The 23,207-nt window shown below is 43.7% G+C and overlaps 2 protein-coding genes across 6 annotated transcripts in view; both read right to left on the bottom strand.

The window, feature by feature from the left end:
- Window positions 1-1,867: 1,867 nt before the first annotated feature.
- LOC139405853 (annexin A2-like) lies at window positions 1,868-10,717 on the bottom strand. Of its 2 annotated transcripts, XM_071148289.1 has the most exons (13): window positions 10,598-10,717; window positions 5,979-6,045; window positions 5,692-5,794; window positions 5,421-5,515; window positions 5,159-5,272; window positions 4,508-4,598; window positions 4,306-4,385; window positions 3,789-3,848; window positions 3,595-3,685; window positions 3,399-3,494; window positions 2,996-3,054; window positions 2,648-2,758; window positions 1,868-2,545 (listed from the first exon to the last, which is right to left on the bottom strand). In XM_071148289.1, the coding sequence occupies exons 2-13, from the start codon at window positions 6,024-6,026 to the stop codon at window positions 2,483-2,485; spliced, it is 1,011 nt and encodes a 336-aa protein (XP_071004390.1). In that variant the 5' UTR covers window positions 6,027-6,045; window positions 10,598-10,717; the 3' UTR covers window positions 1,868-2,482. The 2 variants fall into 2 exon arrangements, with proteins under 2 accessions (XP_071004390.1, XP_071004391.1); XM_071148290.1 differs by lacking the exon at window positions 5,979-6,045 and having other exon boundaries at window positions 10,598-10,690.
- Window positions 10,718-11,318: 601 nt separating this feature from the next.
- Window positions 11,319-23,207, bottom strand: part of LOC139391918 (rho guanine nucleotide exchange factor 2-like) — a 56,220-nt gene continuing 44,331 nt past the window's right edge. For all 4 annotated transcript variants that reach the window (XM_071139531.1, XM_071139535.1, XM_071139550.1 and 1 more), the window contains 18 exons: window positions 20,301-20,368; window positions 20,103-20,166; window positions 19,760-19,892; window positions 19,392-19,645; window positions 18,848-19,098; window positions 18,476-18,601; window positions 17,469-17,586; window positions 16,988-17,236; window positions 16,752-16,828; window positions 16,367-16,539; window positions 16,110-16,177; window positions 15,749-15,940; window positions 15,220-15,330; window positions 15,040-15,098; window positions 14,837-14,929; window positions 14,312-14,704; window positions 13,950-14,121; window positions 11,319-12,864 (listed from right to left, as the gene is read on the bottom strand). In XM_071139531.1, coding sequence (XP_070995632.1) covers window positions 12,803-12,864; window positions 13,950-14,121; window positions 14,312-14,704; window positions 14,837-14,929; window positions 15,040-15,098; window positions 15,220-15,330; window positions 15,749-15,940; window positions 16,110-16,177; window positions 16,367-16,539; window positions 16,752-16,828; window positions 16,988-17,236; window positions 17,469-17,586; window positions 18,476-18,601; window positions 18,848-19,098; window positions 19,392-19,645; window positions 19,760-19,892; window positions 20,103-20,166; window positions 20,301-20,368 — 2,663 coding nt within the window. In that variant the 3' untranslated portion in view covers window positions 11,319-12,802. The remainder of the gene's footprint in view (window positions 12,865-13,949; window positions 14,122-14,311; window positions 14,705-14,836; window positions 14,930-15,039; window positions 15,099-15,219; window positions 15,331-15,748; window positions 15,941-16,109; window positions 16,178-16,366; window positions 16,540-16,751; window positions 16,829-16,987; window positions 17,237-17,468; window positions 17,587-18,475; window positions 18,602-18,847; window positions 19,099-19,391; window positions 19,646-19,759; window positions 19,893-20,102; window positions 20,167-20,300; window positions 20,369-23,207) is intronic.

Genomic DNA, 23,207 nt, shown 5'->3' with positions numbered 1-23,207 from the left:
TGACACACACATGCACAATGTGTTCCCACTCTAACTATCTCTCTTACACAAACACACACAAACACACACACTGTTATTGCTACTATGGACATGAAACATCCCCTCTTAAAGTCCACCCCCAAATATGAACTACTACTAATAAATGTCTCCCAGTTTAGAAACCACAGTCATTGTAAGTTGTAAATCAGTCGGAGGAATGGAGATTAAAGAAATGTGGAGGAAGGTGAGACCAAAAAATGGACAAGAATCAAATGGCGTAAGTAGAAGGACAGTCCCTGATATAGAATGTACATGGTCTCAAAGGTGAGCTCATTCAATGTGGAGGGGGGAGACAATTTACTGTTGGTTGACAAAGCTGAAATCTTGACATTCATTCACTGTCAAGGTGTCCCTTTTCAATAGCTGGACATTGCACGCACACACACGCACAAGAAATTAGCCAGTGTTTCATCAACTTTTTAATGATGTGACCCCAACTAAACTTATGGAATTTGCCTGGGACCCATCACGTGAAACAAACCAGTGTTTCTTTTCATGATCCAGTCAGCAGTCAATCCTTTTATGTTTAAAACTAACTTCTATTATTTATTGTTTTCAACTTTGTACAAGTTCAAAGTTGCATTATTAAGGAACAGTTACATGTGGTTTTTGATGCATCTCTTCATAGGATCCAAATACTTTGTCTCAAAAATCCAAGGCTGCCAACATCACTGTAATGAACATGATAGGAGACAGAGAGCTGGTTTCAAGCGCAGGGCACAGCAGGTGTTTATTGTAAAATACCACAGGAGGCAGGTGGCTGGGTCCAGGGGCAGGCAGAAGGTCATACACAGGAGGAGGCAGGTGGCTGGATCCAGGGGGCAGGCAGAAGGTCATACACAGGAGAAGGCAGGTGGCTGGATCCAGGGGCAGGCAGAAGGTCATACACAGGAGGAGGCAGGTGGCTGGATCCAGGGGCAGGCAGAATGTCATACACAGGAGGAGGCAGGTGGCTGGGTCCAGGGGCAGGCAGAAGGTCATACACAGGGGTCCAAAAGGGCAACAGTACAGGCAGGGAAAAGGCTAGTAAAGTTGTCCGGGAGATCGGGCAATAGGTTGATAACAGGAAATCCGATAGGCTAAGGTACAGGCAGGGAATAGGCAAAAGGTGTCATTAGTGAGGCAGGCAAAAACTATCATACACGGGCGCATTACATTATGGGAAAAACAGAGCTCCGAATAGAAGTGTGTCACAAAACAAACAATACCTCACAATAATGGGGTGCAAAGAACTGAACTAAATAGTGTGTGATATTGACATACAGGTGTGTGAATTGGTGATCAGAATTCAGGTAATTGGGATCTGTAGAGTGAGCTGCATTCAGGGGATCTATGTGTTTGAGAGTGTGAGCTGGAAAGTGGGGTGGAAAGTGAGCTGCGTTCAGGGGATCTACGTGTTTCAGAGTGTGAGTTGGAAGTAGACGTTACAATCACATCTGATTAAAACCGATTGAATCAGGTGACACCTCTTGTAGAGCTTCGGAGTGGCAACATCATAATTGGGGGGGCGGGGTGCCTTGTCTATATAATGGTAGGGGAAACACTGCCATAGGATGAAAGTGCTTCTATTTTTACTGATTGACAATCCATAGGCCCAGCCAGCCCTTGGTCATGGTGGGAGGGTGGGTAATGGTGGGGAGGGGATGAGGGGAGTCTGAGATGCTAACTATGAGATGCTTGAGGGATATTAATACTTCCTGGCTGACATTGACCTGGGATTAGGACAAACAGAGGGAGAGAGACACTTAGAATATGAAGCGCCTGAGCCCTGTTCCCCACCAACTCGCACACACACTAGATGATATTCATAGAAGTAGAAACAAAGGTGTGAGATGTTTGAAATTCGTTTACTTTAAGGCAAATTACCACTTCATAATAGTTAGCACTATGGGTGAAATAGACTTGGTCAAATTATGGCAAAATGTGCTGAAATATCAAAGACATGTCAATTGTTTAATGGAGTGACACAATACCAGTTATTAGGTTACAACAACGGACATAATATGTACTTGTCACAGATCCCTCCAGAACTGTCATTACGCACACCTGGTCACTATTCCCAGTTGATTAGTAATTGTATAAGTGTGCCCTTTGTTCACCATTGTCCTGTCGTTTATTGTTCCAATGTCCGTTGGTCGTGTGAGTACCTGTGCTGTGTTGTTTTGGATTTCGTGCCACGTATATTGTGCAGATGATTACGGGTCTCGTCCCGTGTGATAATCATTGTGTGATTGTGTATTTATTCAAGGTACTCCTCGCTCTTTTGTTTGGGTCTCAACCCTGTGTTTTGTATAGTGTTTGTTTGGTCGCCGTCGGAGTGCCTGTACATGGCACGCTGTAATTTGGAAAAATAAAAAACCCTATTACGCATTCCTGCACCTGTCTCCCGATCCCATTATACCAGTGTGACAATACTGTGTGTAGGTTAAAAGGAATTCTTCCTTTACAGGTCTTCAGATCGACACAAGGCTAGGAGAGCCTGCTGCATCTCCCCTTTGTATTCTTTCTGTGGGTGTGAGAGAGTGGGACGTAGTTATGACAGAGTTACAAACTACAAACCTTCCAGAATGAATATTCAATGTATTGGTGTGGGTGCATATGTTTTCACCTGCAATGTAGAGTAGAGTGAAATGTTGGTCAGTTTGCGATACTCGATTCTCACACAGAGGAGGTCCTCTTCACTGTGGCTGATAAGAATCCCCTGCACTAAACTGCCTTTCTGCAGGACACATACACAATAAACATACACAATTTGAATGAACCTGGTTTACAGAAGACTCTGCCTCAAGACCTGACACAAAGGCACAGAAATCGATAGTCTTACAAGATTGCAATGCCCACTACACTTGCCAACTACACCTCACAGCACAACACGAATAGTCATGTAGCCAGTGTGAGTCTGGAGTAGTCATAGTAACAGAATGTGGAGTAGACCATCATATGAAATTAAACTTACCTTAATGTTGCTGTGTAGCCGCTGGGCCAGGAACAAAGGAATGCTTGGGATGGAGCCAACTACAGATGGAAAGAATCAATAAATACTGTTAATGAATGTTTGTCATACTGTCACAAACACACATGAGCATTTGAAGAAGTTGAAAGTTAGTCTAGCACAGAGCAATTGTGGGGTGGCAGGTAACCTAATGGTTAGAGAGTTGGACTAATAACTGAAACGTTGCAAGATCGACTCCCCGAGCTGACAAGGTAAAAATCTGTCGTTCTGCCCCTGAACAAGGAAGTTAACCAACTGTTCCTAGGCCGTCATTGAAAATAAGAATTTGTTCTTAACTGACTTGCCTAGTTAAATAAAGGTAAAATACAAACAAACAACAAAATAATTGAACAAGGCTATGTCTTACCCAGAGTGCGGAAGCCAAGCCTCAGGTCCCCAGAGAAGTGACTCTGTACTGTTTTATCCCCAGTCTCCCCTCTCAGATCCTCCAACCTGGATAGCACTGAGAGATAGAGAGTGTGGAGGGTGGTAATGGAGGCTACAGCCATACTAGGGCTAGGAAGAGAGACAGCGAACGGATAAAAGAGAGATTTGTTTGTTACCTCTGTTGAGATGGTTTGAGTCTCTCGTGGTTAACACCTGAATCCAGGGGGCTGGGTCCTTTTTCTTACCATTCACAGCATCATTTAGAGCCTACACACACAAACACACACACACACACAAAGGATATCAAGAGTACTGCCTAATTGGAGGAACTTTCTGGAGGTAATTTGGGGCTTTGAAGAAGAACACTCACCTTAACATCCTGGTCAATGAGCTGATAATCAACCATCTCCTTTGAATTCAGCTCCTCCTTCTGTTGGTATTAAAGCACAAATGGCACCTTTCAATTAGTTCAAATTAGGACATTATTTTTCACTGACTGAACTATACAGCTTACTCTGTGCAGGGGGGTGAAAACTTGACACGGCACTCTAACTTACTATGCCTATATAGCATTCCTTCTTAGAAAAAAGGGTTCCAAAGGGGTTTTTCGGCTGTCCCCAGAAGAGAACCCTTTTGGTTGTAGGTAGAACCCTTTTTCGGTTCCATGTAAAAACCCTCTGTGGAAAGGGTTCTACCTGGAACTGAAAGTGTTCTACATGGAACCAAAAAGGGTTCTTCAAACGGTTCTCCTATGGGGACAGCCGAAGAACCCATTTAGGTTCTAGATAGCACCTTTTTTTTCTTAGTGAACTCTACGTAGATTGCAATATTGAGACAACCAAGTCTAAGACCGGAACGAGAATCTGCTAAAAGAAGTGTGGCAGTACCTTGAGTATGGCCAGTACCAGCTTAGTGAAGTCTTTACTAGTCTCACTGATAAGATCATTCTCCAAGTAACGTCCAAACTCTGTTAACAAAGCAGAATAAGACTACAGTAGGGAACTCTGTGTGTGTGTGTGTGTGTGTATATGTGTTTGTGCAAATATTTGCAAGAGTGCATGTGTGTTACCGAAAGACAGTAATTCTCACCCTGTTTGTAGGCAATAGTGGCATCTTTAAGTTGCTGTGGTGATTTGGTACACAACACAGCCAATAGACTCTCTTCGTCTGTACCAATACCCTGAAGCAAACAATTACACATTTAAAGTGATTCGTTCCAGTGATGTAGCCAAGTCACTAAATCTTGAGTCCAAGTGAAGTCCCAAATCCCTAGTGTTCGAGTCCGAGTCGAAGTCGAAGTCCTTTATACTCGAGTCACGAGTCACTTGGTGTGCTAACAGTAGCTGTCAAACCATTTTTTAAGTTAAATATCATTACAGTGTTGCACATTTGTAAGGCTAAATAGATAATACAGCTATCTAACATTTGATGTTGTTAAATTATGCAAAAGAGAGATTTTCTGACAACAAAGTCACAACTGGCCAAGTCCAAGTCACCACTGGTCGAGTTCGAGTTGAGTCACGAGTCATGAAAATCGTGACTTCAGTCTGAGTCAAGTCCGAGTCCTGGGCTTGAGTACTACAACACTGATTCATTGACACACACACCACACACAAAGACCCACACATTCATTCAAACCACATTACAGTACATACAGTAATTACACACCTAAAAATACAATTAACATATATTACATGCTTATTACAATGATCATTGAAATAACAGGTGATCTGTTCTCACCTCCATGGACTGTCTGAGGCGATGGGCGTCAAACTGAGAGGGGGTCATCATCAGCCCCAGCATGAGTTGCTCCAGCCCCCCTGACAGAGCTTTCTTCAGGGCAGGACACAACTCCTACAGAGGAGGGGTCGATAGAGACTGTTGGGCTGGGTTCCAATGCCATATATCACATCCCTTCCCACAGTCCCCTTATAGATGTAAAAGTAGTCAATAGGTAGGCTGACAGATCCACATAGTGTTTCAAACAGGTAGTGATAGTTACCTTCTGTGTGAGGTTATGGTAGGACTCTGCGATGCTCTGTCTCTGAGCATTGTTTCGATTGGTCAAGATTCTCACCAGGGTGTTCACGTCACTGGCTAATACATTCACACACACACATATTTTGAATACCTCATCCAATATGTATGTATAATATTAACTACTTCAAACATTCACACTATCAGATTGATGAATTTCTTAGGCAACAAATTGTTTTCAATGAGCTATGGTAGTGATTTACTTCATTAGCGGACATTCCATCCTTGAATAGTACCTTTGCTCTCCAAGGCAGTTTGAATTTCGCGGGCATCCTTCTCTGAGTTGAAGTTGGGGAAGGGTCGCACAGTGCCCAGTGTACCCCACCACATCGCATGAGACTGGACAAGACAGGGGAGAGAGGGGTGGTGTCACTGAGTCACTACAGTAAACCTCTATCACTGACATTTACTGTCTAGGTTCCGTCATGTTGCGTTTAGCCATTCTATCTTTTTAGTTTAGTGCAGATGAAGGAGGAGATGAGGAGAAAGTTTCTTCAGACTAAGGAGATGTTGGTTCACTTACATTTGCTTTGGGAGAGGTATTATGCATAGACTTCAGCAGAGCTTCCATGATGGGAGTGACAGAGTAACTAAAATTGAGATTAGGCATAATTAGTGTTGGGGTTATTTGACATGTAATATATACAGTTGAAGTCGGAGATTTACATTTAATACATTTAAACTCAGTTTTTCACAATTCCTGACATTTAATCCCAGTAAAGAGTCCCTGTTTTAGGTCAGTTAGGATCACCACTTTATTTTAAGAATGTGACATGTCAGAATAATAGAAGAGAGAATGATTTATTTCAGCTTTTATTTCTTTCATCACATTCCAAGTGGGTCAGAAGTTGACATACACTCAATTAGTATTTGGTAGAAGGCCTTTTAAATTGTTTAACTTGGGTCAAATTTTTTGTGTAGCCTTCAACAAGCTTCCCACAGTAAGTTGGGTGAATTTTGGCCCATTCCTCCTGACAGAGCTAGTGTAACTGAGCCAGGTTTGTAGGCCTCCTTGCTCGCATATGCTTTTTCAGTTCTGGCCACAAATTTTCTATAGAATTGAGGTCAGGGCTTTGTGATGGCCACTCCAATACCTTGACTTTGTTGTCCTTGAGCCATTTTGCCACAACTTTGGAAGTATGCTTGGGGTCATTGTCCATTTGGAAGACCCATTTGCGACCAAGCTTTAACTTCCTGACTGATGTCTTGAGATGTTGCTTCAATATTTCCACATCATTTTCCTACCTCATGATGCCATCTATTTTGTGAAGTGCACCAGTCCCTCCTGCAACAAAGCACCCACACAACATGATGCTTCCACCCTCGTGCTTCATGGTTGGGATGGTGTTCTTCGGCTTGCAAGCCTTCCCCTTTTTCCTCCGAATATAACGATGGTCATTATGGCCAAACAGTTCTATTTTTGTTTCATCAGACCAAAGGACATTTCTCCAAAAAGTACAATCTTTGTCCCCATGTGCAAAACGTACTCTGGCTTTTTTATGGCGGTTTTGGAGCAGTGGCTTCTTCCTTGCTGAGCAGCCTTTCAGGTTATGTCGATATAGGACTCGTTATACTGTGGATATAGATACTTTGTACCTGTTTCCTCCAGCATCTTCACAAGGTCCTTTGCTGTTGTTCTGGGATTGATTTGCACTTTTCGCACCAAAGTACGTTCATCTCTAGAAGACAGAACTCGTCTCCATCCTGAGCGGTACGAGGGCTGCGTGGTCTCATGGTGTTTATACTTGTGTACTATTGCTTGTACAGATGAACGTGGTACCTTCAGACGTTTGGAAATTGCTCCCAAGGATGAACCAGACTTGGGGAGGTCTACAATTGTTTTTCTGAGGTCTTGGCTGATTCCTTTTGATTTTCCCATGATGTCAAGCAAAGAGGAACTGAGTTTGAAGGTAGGCTTTGAAATACATCCACAGGTACACCTCCAATTGACTCAAATGTTGTCAATTAGCCTATCAGTAGCTTCTAAAGCCATTACATAATTTTCTGGAATTGTCCAAGCTGTTTGAAGGCACAGTCAACTTAGTGTATGTAAACTTCTGACCCACTGGAATTGTGATACAGTGAAATATAAGTGAAATAATCAGTAAACTGTAAATCATCTGTAAACAATTGTTGGAAAAATGACATGTGTCATGCACAAAGTAGATGTCTTAACCGACTTGCCAAAACTATAGTTTGTTAACAAGAAATTTGTGGAGTGAAAAACGAGTTCTAATGACTCCAACCTAAGTGTATGTAAACTTCCGACTTCAACTGTATATAAAATATGTATACAAATATTTCAAATGTGAAATTATATATAATAAAACAGGTTGTTTGAATCCTGATGCAGATTGGTTGTTAGTGTAACAGTTAAACTTTAGTCCGTCCCCTCAGTTAGGGTCACCACTTTATTTTAAGAAACCGGGCTCGAACCAGAAACTTTCTGCTCGTATCAACCACAGTCACCCACGAAGCATCGTTACCCATCTCTCCACAAAAGACGCGGAACAACTACTTCTAAGTCTCAGAGCTAGTGACGTCATCCGACTGAAACACTGTTAGCGTGCACCACCGGTAACTAGCTAGCCATTTCACATCGGCCACATTAGCAGGGATTTATTCATGATAATTCCCGGATGCCATGATAACAAAATTCAGATTCACGTATCAATGCGAATCCACTGTCCCGCAGTCCAGTTGTCCAACTCTGCATTGATACATTTACCATTGATAAATCAGGTACCCAAACTACAGACATTAGATATTTTATGCAATATAAATATTGTCTTCATGTATCAATTCACAAACAAATCAATGATTACCAAAGGAAAGGAGGGAGGAAATAGAAAGAGTTTTTGAACAGGGCCACAATGCCCTCTAGTGTCGCAAACGTACGGAAGAGTATTAGGAATAAGTGAAGAGAACTGGTGATACTTGTATTATTATTTTTTTTTACTATAGTATTTTTTTTAAGTGGAATATTTCGAGAATAAAATGGCAATATTTCGAGAATAAAGTCGAAATTAAATGTCGAAAATTAAGTGGCAATATTTTGAGAATAATGTCTCAGTGACTCCCTGTTGCTGTGCGTGCCACCATTGAATTGCCCGCAGTTAGATGACCTGGTGAAACTATACTTTAGAATTGGCTTTAGTAACAAGGAAATCCTTTCTCTTTTAGCACATAAAAAACATATTATTATAAGTAGGCCAAACCCCTGTCATGGACCGTGCATAGCAACGGGGCAGAGTTTTGGGTAAAGCCCCGTCTGCGACAGTAATTTTACGTTCCATTATTATAATCTAACAACCAACAGGTCTAGCCTCTAGCCTCTATAAAGTGAACAAGTTGTAGCCTAAATTGGCGGTATAGCTGAGACAAATAGCCTATAACGGAGATGATGTCTCTGTTTTGGGATATGCATTCTTCATTCCTCCCATCATTGAAAACATCACGGATAGATGGATAGTGAAAGGAGATATTATGCTAGGCTACCAAACAAGTAATGTCAGATCAGTGATTATTTCTATATAGCCTATTATAATGTATCTAATAGGCCTATATTTAGACAAATTACTATTTCTAGAAAGGAAGAATCCAACCATGAATATATTCAAACAGTGCCTCAGATTAGCTGGTTTGCATGTGTAACAGTATAACTTTAGACCGTCCCCTCGCCCATACCCGGGCGCGAACCAGGGACCCTCTACACTCATCAACAACAGGAAGCATCGCTCCCATCACTCAAGGGGAACCACTACTTCAAGGTCTCTGAGCAAGTGACGTCACCGATTTGAAACGCTATTTAGCGCGCACCACCGCGCACCGCGCACCACCAGCCGTTTCACATCCGTTACACATGCATGAGATGTCCTTGAGTTGCCTCCTCCCACAGACACTTGCGTAAAACCTTGGCTTCATTGTCCATTCCTCCCGCAGCCGTTGGATAGGCCTATCATTTACTTTCACTTGCCCACTATAAGATTACGGTACTCTAATGGGCCGCTATAGATTTATAGTTTGCTGGAAATAGCGGTGTTGTAGCGAATTTGGAGAGCAGTTTGATATTGGACACAGACACACGCATAGCCCCCGGTACCCAGGATCCCAATACAATTCGTTTTATTGAGTGTGATACTGTAGCCTACTAGCTTATCGTTAGAACTATGGTTGTCATAAGGAGGAAATAGTACCATTAGTAAAGCACCATGGATAAAGTCGTTAATAGTTCCCATTATGCACAGATTTTTGCAAGGTTTTCCCCTAGGCTACGCAGCAGAACGTAGCGAATTCGGAGAGCAGACTATAGGGACTCAACCCCAGTTCTCTTCGCGTTTAGTGACAGTGCCAAGAAAGTTATTTTGTTTCTCATAACGCACCATGGATTCTGAAGTGTATGCATAGTCTGAAAGAGGCAGAGGGATACTTGGTGTGTGTGTGTGTGCGTGCTTGTTCGTGCGAGTTATTAGATCATTAGATTGATACGAGTGTGACAGTGACGCCTGTTTGAACCAGTGCATTATAATTAAATTGATGGCCATTTGTTTGTTTTGCCCCGACGTTTTACCGCCCACACACACACACCTGCATGCCTCTACACCAAATCCTCTACATTCATCTTGAAATACAACTGCGACGTTATTCTATAAATATTGCCACTTTATTCACGAAATTTTGCCACTTTATTCTATAAATATTTTGTAAAACTTTTTTTAAAAGTACTAGCTTGCAAAACAAATATAATCCAAGTAACGCCACCCCTTGCTCTTTGTTTTCTTCACTTGGACCTAATACTCTTCTATACAAATTAAATGTCGGCGTTGTGTCATTTCTGCTTGCGTATCACAAAACTCAACATCTGGCCAGAGCAAGAAAATAGTCCCCCGACCTGACTCTACAGACTAAATTCCCCTCGTCTCTGGTGATGTTGCCCACAACAGTCTAGCCCACCACTAATTCCTGAGATTCCTCCATGTGAAAAAACGCAGGGAAACCATTTTTTTTTGTGGCTTACCACCATATCGTTTTCCAAAATTAAACACAATTACGAACTGCATAAATCAAAGATTTATATTGTTAAAAAATATATATTTCCCCAACAATGTATGCCATTATACAGCATAATGAAATGAAACGCACCTGATAGTCCCGTTTCGTATCCGCTTGACAGGAGAGGTCTCTGAAATGACTTGACGTTTTAGTCTATTTCTAAGACAACAGGGTGTGGCTGCTGCCGGACAGATAGTATATGGCTATGCTGGACTTGAAGCACTCACTCATTTATTTTATAACCATGGGCGTGTCTCTATTGATAGGTAGGCTATCTTGGCTGTAGAAATTCCTGGCTATGGACTCCCTTACAAAAAAAACTCACATGATTTCACATGTGGAAAATCACATGATTTCACATTCCATTTCAAATGTGAAAACGTGTTTTTGGAACACATCACATATGATCACGTTTTCACATGGGTAGTTTCATGTTATCACATGTTGTCATCACATTAACTTCACATAAGATCACATGAAAGCATGTGTTTTTGGAACACATTCATGTGTTCACATGTGACATTTCTGTGGTTTTTCCTTAAGTGCAATAAGCCTACCTGGCCATTAGTTCAGTTCACCGATCTGATAGGAAATGGATAAAACCTGGAGTAAAACCAATACATTGTAAGATAGATGGAGCTATAATAAAATCACTTGTGTATCCAGTACTTTCTTGTGGAAAGTTGGATATCAGACACACTGTCACACACACACGGAATGTTGCACACCTGTCAGATGGCGACCCTCTCCCAACACACACACACGCACGCACGCACGCACACACGCGCGCCAATAACAACTTCCAAGACACTAGATTTCTGTAAGATTTATAAACACAAAATTAAAATAATTGTAAGTCAAATAAAAATAATACAAAGACAAAATTACAATATTAACGTTAAAAAGTCATTTTCTTTTTTCAGAACAGATCAAATATTTATACAAATACTTCTTATAGAATATATGTAACATATAAAGAAGAAAAACGTTTTTTTTTTTATGTAGTTCAAACAAGGAAACACCCTTTGAATCCAGTCAAATAATTTACATTCCTACATAATACAGTCGCTTCATGGTTAAGGGGTGAGCTCAAAGACAGTCAGAAAAATGTTGCACTTTTTGTTAAAGGAGGTTTTGGTTGGTGTCAGTGTTGCTGGTGGAGTTGGCTGGTAGCAACAGTTTATCATCCTAAAAACCATATGGGTGAAATACATTAGAGACGATCAAAGTCAATTCCACCGGCAAATCTGAACTCACGATTAGGTACAGTGTAAACCACGTTTTAGTAGTTCAATTTAGTAGTTCATGTATGAAACATACAACTGAAGATTATAATAGAGGTGAAAATATCCCAGGTACAGTCAAGTCAGATTAGTCAATCCTTATTCTAAGGATGCAATTCTTTATCCTAATTAATATGTCAATTATGTTGTTTTTCGGTTCAGTGTGGTTCTTCTGTGTGTATCCTCCAAAAGTCAGAACAGTTCATTGCAACCTCCCCTCCCCATTTGTATAAAATATTCAGTATAAAACCCCTCATGGCGGCTCACTACTGATGTCTTCCTAGAAAAAAAGAAACAATTTGGTTTATGAAAAGCACAATAGTTTTCAAGTGTTTGTGTTCAAGAAGGAGTGGGGGTGAGAGTTGATTAATACCCACACATTTTTTAAACAATGATATAGAGCATATGTACGTACACCCTCCTTTTCTGTCCCGCCCTCCCCCTTTTCTGTCCCGCCCTCCCCCTTTCCTGTCCCGCCCTCTTTTACTGGTCTAAGTTCAGTTTCAAATCAGTCAGCTCCACCACCACAGACAAACCAGGTCTGTAGAGAGGTGACACTAAATGTACAACAATGACAGGCAGTTACAGTACAGAATAGTTCCTACTGGTATCAGCAGACACCTATAGATCAACAGTCCACCATTAGAATTCCATTGTTGTTACGAACAACTCCTCCTCTTCACCCCCAATCACTCTCTGTTATTAGTCATCCTTGTTTTGAAAAGGGAAAGAAGAAACGAAGAGTGGGATTGGAAAAAGGGATTCAATCCCGAGGATGAAGCTTTTAACATAACATTAGAAAAACATATAACATCTCCAAACTAACTTATACCATGATACAATACACAATTCCTGGGTAGGCTTTCTATGCCAAAGAAAGACGAATAGATGGAATCACTGAAGATAAGTTCTATCAGGTCTGGTTGGTTGGAGGTTGAGAATATGTTGGTCCAGCTCTCAAGTCCTGTTTTCTGGTTTGCGTATCCAGTTTGAGGTCAATGTTAACTCGGAATCAGCCTTTGGATTCCTGAGCTTCCGGTCCGCACTCGCTCTCCTCCGGGATATCCTGGAGATCTGAGGAGGTCATTGAAGGTTATTGATATGAATAAACATGTTATTAATATGTTTGATAATGTTTGAATAATGTGTTGATCAAAACAGGACTAGCTAGCTCAGTAATGTAAATAGAGGTTCCAATCGAGATGCGACTGGAGGAGTACTGTTATGTACACTGAGTTACCAGACAGTGACTGATACAGTAAGGACTGTGGACAGAGGGAGTTAAATATTGTCAGAGGTATCCACCCTTTAAGCACACAGAAAGAAAGAATGGGGAGAGGTGCATTGATTAAGTGAGTAAGAAGGGCATAAAAAACAGACTCTCTCAACACTCTAAATGTCGCCTCTAAACCTACCATATACTGTACGATCAAAGTTGTATGAAAATGTATGAAAAGTGTGGAAAAGTAAAGAGTGGAGAGGACAGAGCGCTATTATTGACTATCAACAAGCAGCCATTAAGAGCGAGCAGAGAGATAGAGGGAGGGCAGAGAGATTGAGGGAGAGCAGACAGATAGAGGGAGGGCAGAGAGATAGAGGGAGGGCAGGACATGGTGCACAAAACACAAAACAGAAACAGCTGAGAAATCGGTGCCAAACAGATAGATAGAGATATGACGTGGAGACACACCTTCAACATGCAGAGGTAGAGAGAGAGAAATATGGCAGGGCTGAAAGAACATAAGTATGTGTGTGTGACATGGTGTGACATGGTAAACTAGGTGTGATACGGTTAAAGGTCAGAAATGTGTAAAGATTAGTTGTCATGGACACCATAGGGATTTTTTGGGGATTCCATGGATTTGGCCAATTCCAAAGTTATCGAATCATAGACCTCTTTATTCAACTGATTACACCCTACCAATGACTAATACCTTAGTGGCCCTAGACATTCCTTCCATCTGAATTTTTTACTCCACATACATACAAACTTATACATATAAACAACAACTTTGACGCACACAAACAACAACTACATCTCATCTGCACAGACCAGCATGCTCACACCTCCATCCCTAGTGCCTGCATTACTGTTTTCCCTTAGATATTCCAATTACTCTCAATACAGGAAAGATACACACTGTGGGTCAATTACTCACCTCTTGGACTGTCAGAGCGTGGTGAAACCTTCACTACATCCGCCTCTTCCTCCGACTCCTCCTCCTCACTGCCTTCCTGTACGCCGTCCAATTGGTCCACTGGTTCCTGACAGGCCAATGGCGCGACAGGGCTGGGCTCGCCATCACCACTTCCTCTTCTTTTAGCAGGAGCCTAGTAAAGGAGAAAAACCATCATATCCTGTTTGAGCTCACCTACAGATCAACCACTAGTGCTTCTTGAATGGCTTAGTGATTCAGACATTTGGGGTGAGGACTGTAAGTCTACCTAAACCCAAACACACTCGACCCCAAACTCCCACACTTGACATTCACACACCTCTGCCAGATGTTACTTTGCTCACCTGCTCTAAGGCTGTAACATCCACCACAATGTCTTCGTTGCTGCCTCTGCTGCCTCTCCTGCCCCTCCTGCCCCTCCTGCCCTTATTGTCCCGGATCTGCTGCTCCAGCTGAGCCCTGGTCCTCTCGCTGTCCCTCAGCCTGGCCTCCAGGGGGCGCAGCCTCACCACCTCCTCCTGCAGCAGATCATGCTGCTTCTGGAGCATGGCCATCTCCCCCATGGCTGCCACCATGCCCGCATCCAGACCTGTGTCACGTGACATGGAACGGCACAGCCTGGGGAAGGAGTTTGGAGGAGTGGGGGTGGGGGTGGGAGTGGAGGAACCTGAGGAGGCAGGGCCAGTGCCCTCATGGAGGCGGAGCTCGAGGACAGAGTCTTGGTGAATGACGGCGGCCTGGGAGAGGGAGAGAGAGAGGAAGGAGAGAGAGTGAGTTTTGAATCTAGGTTGGAGCTGGGGTGTAAGGGAAGGACCACCTATGCAATACAAAATGCCTCAAATGGATTCCAGTGTGTCATTCAGCCTCACCTGTAGAGAGTGGAGATGAGCACTGAGGTTCACAAGCCTCTGACACACCTCCTCATTTAGGGGTCTGTCCTGTAGCTGGTTACCATTTCTGTCCTGAAACACCCACAAAACATGAAGTCATTATAAACTGATTATGTATTACAGTCACAGTTGTGGCTTATGTATATGTTATCCAACCCTAAGGCACAGTCATCCTCTCTCACCTTGGACGCTGGACTTCCTTTCATTTCATGAGTCCCGTTGACGGAGATCGAATCTCCATCTGTAAATGGGTGGGACAGAAGGAGAGAGAAAGTGAGCTGATTGGTAAGTGAGAGCTGAAACACTGTGGAAACCACCCTCCACCATCTCCCAGTGGTAAAAGACAAAGCGAAACCACTCACTGCTCACTGGCGCCCCTTTGTGGTTCTGGTCATCATTGGTACCGTTGGTGCTACCGTTGGACTTGGGAAGCTCTATGTTGGAGCCCAGCAGCAACTCACTCAGCCTGTCAACTGATGAAAGGAGGGAAGGAGAGGGATTTAAAAAAGAAAAAGAGGCATAGCAGCAGTAATACCACAATGTAACATAGTCCTAGTCACTGAACAACACTACACCCAGGGGTTAATAACAGGGGTTTCGTTGGTGATCTCAGATTGACTTCTGAGAGGCTATGACTAGCTGATACTCATACTCTTATAGGGTGCTCATTATTTAGTTACACCTCTCTATCTGCAGTGCTAAGCTCTGGGTTAGGCCTCATTTAATACCTGCCTCTCTGTAAGACGGTATTAACACTCACCTTACCCTCTATGGCACTGACCTAGGATGATCCAACCCTACACCAGCCTCTCACCTCACTATTAGGTGGTGAAAAGTCAAACTGACCAGAGATCAGGAATTAGAATGAAGGTAAATTCTACATTCCCTTACCCTCTGAGATGGCGTCGGTGAGTAGGTATTCCGCCTGGGGTGCGTAGGGGGTGTCGGCCCGGAAGATGTTCCTAGAGTTGGTGGGGGGCGTGACCTCCTGACCCCCACCGGTGACCTCAGCCAGGTCAGAGAACAGAGTCACTCTCTCCTGGAGGAGCTCCAGCACCTCCCTGTCCTTCTGCTGGATGTCAGCTAGAAACACATTCGAGTCAGTAAGATGCATCTTCAGGTCTAAAACAACTGAATATTCAGAACGTTGAGGATGTTGTCTATAAAGGGTAGATAAATAGACAAGTGTAGCACAGGACTGATATAGAAAGAGAAGGGTGGAGGAGTGTGAGGAGAGGAGAAGAGGTTGTACCTCTGAGTCGGCGCAGTAAGGCCTTGTCCTCTGTCTCTATCAGGGGGAAGTCCTCTCTGGACGGACAGCTGGAGGGAGGGAGAGAGAGTGAGGAGAAGGTGAGGTATGGTCAGAATAAGGATAATGCCGGGGCATAAGGAAGGACCCCTAGGATTCCATTAAGGATAATAGAGAATTCTCAAAATTGAAATCGGCAGTGGTCTGAATGAGATGATGTGGTCTGAATGAGTAAGTTTGTAAATATTACAGTAGCTGACCTGCTGACTGTCTGCTGTATGAGTCTCATCCAGTTGTTCCTGTCGTCTCGTGAGGCGCCATGCAGCTCGTACATCTCTGGGGGGGTGGAGTCACTGATCAGAAACATCCCTCGCTCCTGATTGGCTATGTCCCTCACGATCAGGTTCTTCAGAGACAACACTGCAGGCTTGTCCTAAGAGAGAGAGAGATAGATATAAAGAGACAGAAAAGGGGGAAGAGGTTAGCTCTGTGATATAACACTAAGACTAAATAAAGTTAGATGTGTGCAAAGGCAAAGACAGAAGCAATGGAGGACCTGCTGAACAAAAGTCAGAAAGCAGAAGAGATGAGTAGAGAGGAGAGGAGGATGAGTCAGATGAGTGGAAAGGAGAGGGGCAGACTTACTATGCATGGGAAGAAATACTTCTGGTCTTTCTCCTGCATGAACACCAGGATGTCTGTCATCAGCAGGACCTGCACGTCTACATAGACACACAGAGTGGAACATTGTTAAAGATACATAGAGTGTGCACCCTCGTTTCTCTACACGTATTCTGTAGATACACAAACAATCATACCCCCTTTATCTCTCTTCCTCTACCTCTTTCTCTCTCAGATACACACACACACTCCCCCCCTACCTTTGAGTCTGGATCCTTGCGTCTTCCACAGCAGCGTTCCCTCGTGGAGGAGAGTCCTGCGGAGCAGCTCCCCTCCCCTGAACACCCCTCCTCCCCTGACCTCCGCCTGGGCCCGGGGGTCCAATCTGGCCCTGATCTCCTGGAGCCTCTGGGTCCGCTCCAGCTCTGCCACCTGCTGGTCCACAGAGCTCAACAAGTCCCGGATCAGAGACAGGGACTGGGCTAGGGACTGGGCCTCCTCTTCACTGCCTGTTGGGGGGATGGTGGGGGGTGATGTTGATGAGAAGTGTCTTGAGGTCAGTTGTATTCAAAAGCATTTAAGTTGTTTATGGTTATTCTACTGCTGTGTATGTAGTGATTATTCAGTTCTTGTATTTTTTTTGTCTTCTCCCTGAGCTGTAGTGGCTGTTCTGTGTTCAGCTTTTATGCTGTGTGAGTATACTCACTAAGCTTCTATAGCTGTTCTGGGGTCAGGTCTTACCCTTGGTGTTGTCCAGGATGCGTTGGATGAGGACAGGGTATTTGGTGATGCGTTGAGTCACCAGCAGGATGCACTCCTGGATGCCATGGCGACGCAGCAGGGGCCCCCGGCTTACCCTCTGATTATGGGATGGATGAGATTTAATACCACTTATTATATATTAAGCAATAAGGCCCGAGGAGGTGTGGTATATGGCCAACAAAGCCCCAAGGTGCCTTACTGATATAATAAAATTCAATTGGACATAAAACAAGTATTTGTGCTCCATACCCTTGTTTTATAATATACTATAATTACCACTTTGGCATTAAATGTAATAACACTACTAATTTGAATGTGTAAAGTGAAAGAAAGGTATAGATTCATCGATAGGGGCTGAAGCCCAGGAGAAATCCCATTTTAGAGAATCTCAAATATAAAATATATTTTGATTTGTTTAACACTTTTTTGGTTACTACATGATTCCATATGTGTTATTTCATAGTTTTGATGTCTTCACTTGTATTCTACAATGTAGAAAATTGTATTTTTTTTAAATAAGAAAAACCCTTGAATGAGTAGGTGTCCAAACTTTTGACTGGCACTGTAAATGGCAGTAAAGATATGTTAATTCATGGGCATTCCATAGGAGCATGATTGGACCACAAAGTTAGGACACTTATGAAGGTTTTGAGGCCTTGTGACGAGTGTTAGTTAGGTAATAAAGCAGGAATAACTTGTTCATGACTCCTTTTTGAATAGAACATCTACAATGTGATAGTTGTTTCTACCATTCAGTGTTATCTGTTCAGCACTCCTCCTAGCTAAGACATGAGACACCCCTCAGCTGGCACCTCCTGACACGGACTGCTGAGCTCACACACCCACAGCACACATTTTAAGCATGCTCTTGGGCCTTCTCCCCTTCTCTGTACCTCTGACTCTTCTCCCTCCCTGTGACCCCTCTCTCTCTCACTCACTCACTCACTCACTCACTCACTCACTCACTCACTCACTCACTCACTCACCCGTATGAAGTGCTGAAACCTCTTGTCTCTGGCCAGCAGTTCCTTGTACAGTTTCACAGCTTTGGGGTGGCGGCTGCAAAACTCAGCATAGGCTTTCCTCATCTCATCTGCACACTGACCTGAGAACTGAACACACACAATGGGTATCCACTCAGTCAGTGTGTCTGTGCATGTGTGTATAATATGTTTCGATTATGCATATGTTCGTTGGGTGTTTAGTATGAATGCATTCTAATGTTAATGGATGGCAAAGTTGGTACATGCGTCTAGGGTTCTGTGTGTGTGATTGTGGATGCGTGTGTGTGATTGTGGATGTGTGTGTGTGGGTGTCTGTCCTTACGTCTGAGTGTGTGTGCCCAGTGTGTTTCCTACCTGTTCAGTCAGTATATCCCCCAGTTGGTTGATAGTGAAGTTGGTACTGCTCCCGGGGGCCAGGCTGTGTGTGCGTCGTGTCATAAGCTGGGAAAGGAAGTGCGTGTGTAGCGCCATCAGCTGCTCCAGACAGGGGAAGACAGCGTGCGCCACGCCCGGCTCCAGCAGCACCTCGTCCAGCATGCCCTGCCGGAACACCCCCTCCATGATCCGCAGGGTTCTCACGTGGTGGAACTCTGTCTGGATCAGCTCTGAGAGGGGCACAGAGAGGAGAACAGACAGAGTTATGGACACAGTACCTTTACATAAACACACACACACAGAGACAGAGAGAAGAAAGGGATAGAGAGAGAGAAAGAGATAGGAATAGAAAGGAATATAGCGAGAGAGAGAGAGAGCAACAGAAAGCGAGAGCAAGAGAGAGCGTGACAGAAAGCGAGAGCAAGATAGAGAGAGAAGAAGAGAGAGAGAGAGAGAGAGAGAGAGAGAGAGAGAGAGAGAGAGAGAAAGCGAGAGAAAGAGTGAGGAAGAGAGGTGTTCTCACCATAGATGACGTCCTGTCTCTTGATGACGTCTTTGCGGTGCGTCTGCAGGTAGGAGGGGTCTACGGCCCGGCTCCACGAGTCAGCCTCAAAGTCCTTCCCCTCCCTCTCCAGCTCCTCCAACATGGCAGCATAGTACACCTCCCCCTCGTCGTTGAGGGACTCCATTGACATGGCTCTGTTTCTGAAGTTCAGGGAGTCTGTGGACTGAGACAGGATCCTCCGCAGCCCCAACGGTGAGTCGTCATTCAGATTCCTGGAAACACATTTTTGAACACAACAGTTACACAACGTTTCAAACAACTTCACATCAGCGCCCTACTCGCATATAGGCAAACCAACTGATGACTCTACACAGCAGCCTGCTCACCCTGCGAGGTTTTGTGTGGAGACACTCTTGGAGAGGGAGAGGCCAGAGCGGACACGGCGGGAGCCCAGCAGGGACTGACGGAGACTGTCGGACGGGTAGATGGCTGAGCTGGGCCGCTCCTTCATCATAGGGGCTGGAGAAAGAGACAAGGGGTTCAATTGAACTTTTCCTGTCCAAAAGGATTTAAATCCATATGATGCAGTCAGTACTACATCCATATGGCAGTGGCATAGAGCAGCCAACAGGGGGCAGCACCACTATATTCACATGCAGACAGGAGGCATTAATTGCGAAAGAAGGAGAGGAAATAGGATAGAAGTTGTTGAGGAAAAGAGATACTGACTTTTGGTCCTTAGGGCTACGTTCTGCAGCGCGGAGTTGTTCCTCACCAGGGCTAGCTTCTGTTGCTGCAAAACACACAGAGAAAACACGTTCAGACCAATGTCTCATCCAACAGTCAACTTCTCAAAGAATAAAGGCCCAACTTTGCTTTTCATAAGTAAAAAAAAAATGTTCCTTTCCCCTCTCTCCCCTCTCTTACCTTCTGTTTCATCTTGGCACAGTTGGCCAGTGTGTCTCGACAGCGGTTGTGGATGGTGACATTGCAGGCTGCAACACAGAAACACAAAGATCAATTTCCCCGACACTCCACAATATCTGCATATGCACTGTTGATAAGAATGGTACCTAACTTCATGAAATCACGAGACTATTTTTAGAGCACTGCTCATTACGGTCACGATGCGTTGCTTACAGAGTCATACACATGACTGGTGAAAGCTTATGAAAGGTGCCAACTCTTTCTGTTCAACATAGGGTTATCAATGACACATTGTACATTTGATACTGGCACTGACTCGAATTTCATGTGACAAATAACCCTTGAAACCTATGCTTTCCAACACCAAGTAAAATGTTATCACTGTTATTAAATCACTCCTATGTTTCAAAACACCCCTTCTCCCCTCCTCTCTTCCCCCAGCTTTACTCTCTCTTCATTGTTAGAGGGGCTCCACTTCCTGGTACATGTTTTCTTGACAGGAAGCTCTCCTGGAATGGCGCTGGGAGGTTGAAGGGATGTCTGAGGCAGGTTATCGGTGTGTGTGTGTGTGTGTGTTCTGAGTCCTGGGAGTGTTGTTGTGTCAATATGAAACGGCATAGAAGTGTTTATGAGAGTTCTTGCCCACTACACAGGGTTGTCTTTGTTGTAAGAGCAGCCCAAAGCTAGACACACACACAGAGAGAAAGCAGAATCTCCCTTATAAAACTCTACATATTCCTTTACTTTAGTCTTTCCCATGTCTCTGCCCAAATTACACATTTGCTACCAAAGCAGGCTAAATACAGCCAAAACATTTGTCAGAAGTTGCTTTGCTTTGGTGGGGTGCATTTCCTTGGTGCCGTTCCTATTTTCAACCAATAGTTTCCACGCATATGAGAGGGAAACACAGGGCTTAAAATACACTATTTTCAGGGTGTGTTCTCCATAAAAGCCAACATTTTACAGAGCATGGACTCAGCTAACATGCTTTCTACTTAAACCTCAGAATGAGAGGCACACTGTGACTCATTCATCGCTCAAACTCTCACAACACATGCAGACCCTTACACACACAGACACATACACACTACAAACGATTTAAACATACTCAAAGCTACTCACACACCACTCCTTACGGAAGGACAAACACATCCAGTAGATAATGTTCCGATGCTAAAACAAACAAACTAGGCCCCTTGCTCACTAAACCAACATGGCTGCCTTCTCCAAGTACTGTTAGACCCTTCCCCTAAAGCTCAACATCGCTGCTCGGAAACTAGACTGGAGACCCAACAAGAGTCATGGCATACTATTATAGATGTGGATCTACAGTGTGGATCTACAACCTATAAATGCTTTGGGGTTTCAAATACTGCCTAGAATCCCCCCTTCCATATGACACTATATTATTTACAGCTCACTTGTCTTTAGCTAATTATCATATTTATTTGTATGATAACACTGTACACTGAGTGTACAAAACATTAAGAACACCTGCTCTTTCCATGACATGGACTGACCAGATGAGTCCAGGTGAAAGCTATGATCGCTTATTGATGTCACTTGTTAAACCCACTTCAATCAGTGTAGATTAAGGATTTTTAAGCCCTGAGACAATTGAGACATAGATTGGGTATGTGTGTGCCATTCAGAGGGTGAATGGGCAAGATAAAATGTTTAAGTGCCTTTGAATGGGGTATGGAACAGTAGGTACTAAGGCGCACCCGTTTGTGTCAAGAACTGCAAAGCTGTTGGGGTTTCACACTCAAAAGTTTCCCGTGTGCATCAAGAATGGTCCACCACCCAAAGGACATTCAGCCAATTTAACACAGCTGTGGGAAGAATTGGAGTTAATGTGGGCCAACATCCCTGTGGAACGCTTTTGACATCTTGTAGAGTCCATGACCTGACAATTTGAGGCTGTTGTGAGGGCAAAAGGGCGGAAGGTTGGAAAGTTCTTAATATTTTGTGTAATCTAGGGCCCTCAGATTAGGTCAAAATGAGCCAAACAACAATGGCCTGTTCGTCTTAATCTAAGTCTTTATCTGTGTCTGAGGAGGTAATCTCACATGTACTGACACAGAGCTACGCAGAGGCTACACACAATAATTACACCCTGCTGGACACCAAGCAGGGCTCCTATTGGTCAGTTATCTGTTCATGCAGAGAACAATAAGAGGTGAAGCAGGAAATAAACACGAGTCCAAATGTTGATGAAAACAAAAACAAAATGTCTTTCTCTGCAGTAATGGAATAAAGGGTCCCTGAAATGAATTTGAAATAAATAACAATAAATAAAAAGATACCTGTGGACTTCATTCAATTTCAAGCCAAACATTGATGTAAAACAAGAAGATGTACTTAATTGATTGAATACATAGACAACATTGTAAAAGCATTGACGAGAAATCCTCCCTAGTGACTCCAAACCGGAAACATCCACTCAGACATGAAATCAATGGATTCTCCCAAAACAGGCGGTGCTACCTACTCCACATGCACGCACACACACACACACACACACACACACACACACACACACACTCCCCCGCACCCAGCCTAAACATATGTCTCCCCAATTCACAAGGGGACCTCAGATAGAAATCCCGATGTAGGACAATGTTATGACCCCGTATTAAAACGTCTCTGGGTCTCTGAGGCAATATGGCTCCCTATCAGACCACTGTGTTAAACGGGAGTGGGATAACTGTGTTACCCTCAGCTCATCCATCATTATTACTGTTAGGGACCACTATGTCTGTGGACGCAGAGAGGAAGAGGGATTGGGACTGTGTCTGTGTGTGTGCGTCCGTGCAGACCTGACTGCCTATGTGTGTTTGTCTATGTGTGCGTGCATGCGCGCAAGTGTGTGTGCGTCTGTGTGCATGCATATGTGTGTGTACGTGT

Source organism: Oncorhynchus clarkii, chromosome 3, assembly GCF_045791955.1.
Source record: "Oncorhynchus clarkii lewisi isolate Uvic-CL-2024 chromosome 3, UVic_Ocla_1.0, whole genome shotgun sequence".
NCBI lineage: Eukaryota > Metazoa > Chordata > Actinopteri > Salmoniformes > Salmonidae > Oncorhynchus > Oncorhynchus clarkii.
Note: the sequence above shows the minus strand (reverse complement) of the source record. Positions and strands in the feature narration are given on the sequence as shown.